This window comes from Cuculus canorus, chromosome 1 (assembly GCF_017976375.1).
Source record: "Cuculus canorus isolate bCucCan1 chromosome 1, bCucCan1.pri, whole genome shotgun sequence".
Lineage (NCBI taxonomy): Eukaryota > Metazoa > Chordata > Aves > Cuculiformes > Cuculidae > Cuculus > Cuculus canorus.
In genome coordinates this window covers 182,709,281-182,711,389 of record NC_071401.1, presented here as the reverse complement: position 1 = coordinate 182,711,389, position 2,109 = coordinate 182,709,281, and the positions used below count along the sequence as shown (strand labels likewise).

The window sequence follows — 2,109 nt, the reverse complement described above, 5'->3', positions numbered from 1 at the left end:
CATTTTTAGTAACAAGCGTACCTCACAGGCAAGATTAAAAAAAATTTAATAGCCATATTAGTGGGAATGCTACTCTGTTTCTTTGGAAATTGAAATAAATCCTGAATGTATTTCAGTCCAGCTCTTAGCAGATGTTTCTCACTTTCTTATTATTTGTAAGTAGTTTACTTAAATGAAGATAGAAGTTTTGTTTTGGTACGCTATCAACTAAAATGTAACTAAACCACATAAATACCATTATGATCTACTTGGCCCCACAATAATACACTGCTCATCACAGTAAAGTATGTTCCTCTGTGAAAAAGAGAGAGATGGCAAACAAAACCTAATTAAAACAAATTCATACACAAGAAGCAGTTCCTAAAGATGGGAAACCCGCAGACAGAACCTGCCACCCCTCATTCCCATCCAGCTGAGCCCCATCCAGCCTTGTTCTCTGCCTGGGACACGCAGCCTTGTGCCTGGTGGGGAAAAAGCGACAGATACACCCGATAAACGGCTCGATACAAGAAATTACTATTCCAAAAAGTGGAATATTTTTTATTTAAGCTAAAATCAAGTTTCATCTAAGTAACTGTGGGTTTTTTTAAAGTTAGACAGAATGTCCCTCTGATAGCATGTTTTCTTTAATACAGCGTTTTTCCAGATATTGTTTATTCTTTGAAGATGATAATGCTTTGCGTGCGGGATGATCCGTGCTGAAGAGATGTCTCCTCTTCTATAATCACCTCTGTTCAGAGTTTTCCTATCTCAAAGGCAAGGTCAGGCAGAGCTGGAGCCAGCTCTGATTAGCGAGACTTTTGGCTGTAGCGAAGCTCATAAATAACATGAAAATTAGACCTTGGAAAGTAATGGAATATGCATAAGATTTCCAGGGAAATTTACACATGTGCATGTAAGCGGGAGACACATTCTGTAACAGCTCTCGTCTCGCTGTACACGACTGATGGAGATCACTCCCTCACCTCGCCGAGGCTTTCTAAAACCCAAAGCGAGAGCGTTGTGTGCCGGCGTTGTCGGTGTGAGGACCCCGGGACAGCCCCGGAGCTGCCCCCCCCGCGCCGGTCCAACTCCCCGCTCCCTCCCTCGGCCACGCGTGCACGGAGCCTCCGGCGCGGCGGGGCGGGGGAAAACCGAGCCCGCCCCGTCCCGCCGCGCCTGCGCGGGGCGCGCTGACCCTGGGGAGCCGCCGGGACACTCAGCCTCTGCCCCCGCCGACCCGGCCGTCTCCCATGGCTGCGGGCAGCAGCTGCACGGCGGGGCCTCCGCTCCCCTCCCTGCCAGCAGCGCCGCGCAGCCCCCGCTGCCCAATTCTTCCGCCTTCGCATCCGCTCTCCCCGCTTTCGCATCCCTCCCTCTCCCCCTCCAAGCCGTCGCGTCCCCCCACGTTGTCGCATCCCCCCGGTCTTCCCCCCCCCCACCGTTGCCCCCACGACGTAGTCGCATCCCCTCGTTGCCCCCACGACGTAGTCAGTCGCGTTCGCGCGTTGCTCCCGCAACACCGTCGCATCCCCCGCGGTCGCATCTCCTGGGCTCGCAAGCCCCAGGGTCGCAACCCCAACGGCGCAGGATGAAGAGGATTTTCGGATTCGGGAAGAAGAAGGACCCGCCGCCGCCCTGCAGCAGCCCCGGCGGTGCCTACGAGCTCCGGCAGAAGGATCTCGGCAAGCTGCACCGCGCGGCCGCCGCCGGGGACCTGGCGCAGGTGGCGAAGGCGTTGAAGAAGTCCAGCATCGATGCTCGCGACAAGGCAGAGCGGTAAGAGGCTGCCGCGCTGCCCCGGGGTCGTTCCCGGAGCGCCGCGTCCCTCCCCGGGAGCTCAGGCGTGCAGGGGCGCTGGCAGCTCCCGGCCAGCCCTCTCCAGCCGAGTCTCCGAGCCGGAGCGCGCTCCCGTGCGTTGCGGAGGGTCTCGGCAGAGAGCGGTGGTAACTTAAGGAGAGAGAAGCGTTGCGGTTAGGAAAGATAGTGCGGAAAGAGTGTGTTGTATCTTGATGCTGCGCGCACAGTTGCCTTGTGCGCCTTTTGTGAGTGTGATGGTGCAGCCACAGCAACAGTCTGGCTTTAGGTACTTAGTTGTTGGCTCTGAGGCTTTGGTGCAGCTAGCCAGCA

At 55.6% G+C, this 2,109-nt stretch overlaps 1 protein-coding gene across 1 annotated transcript in view; it reads left to right on the top strand.

The window, feature by feature from the left end:
• Window positions 1-518: 518 nt before the first annotated feature.
• Window positions 519-2,109, top strand: part of LOC128854435 (ankyrin repeat domain-containing protein 26-like) — a 48,294-nt gene continuing 46,703 nt past the window's right edge. The window contains 1 exon segment of the mRNA XM_054087795.1: window positions 519-1,758. Within this exon segment, the coding sequence (XP_053943770.1) occupies window positions 947-1,758 (812 nt within the window). The 5' untranslated portion in view covers window positions 519-946.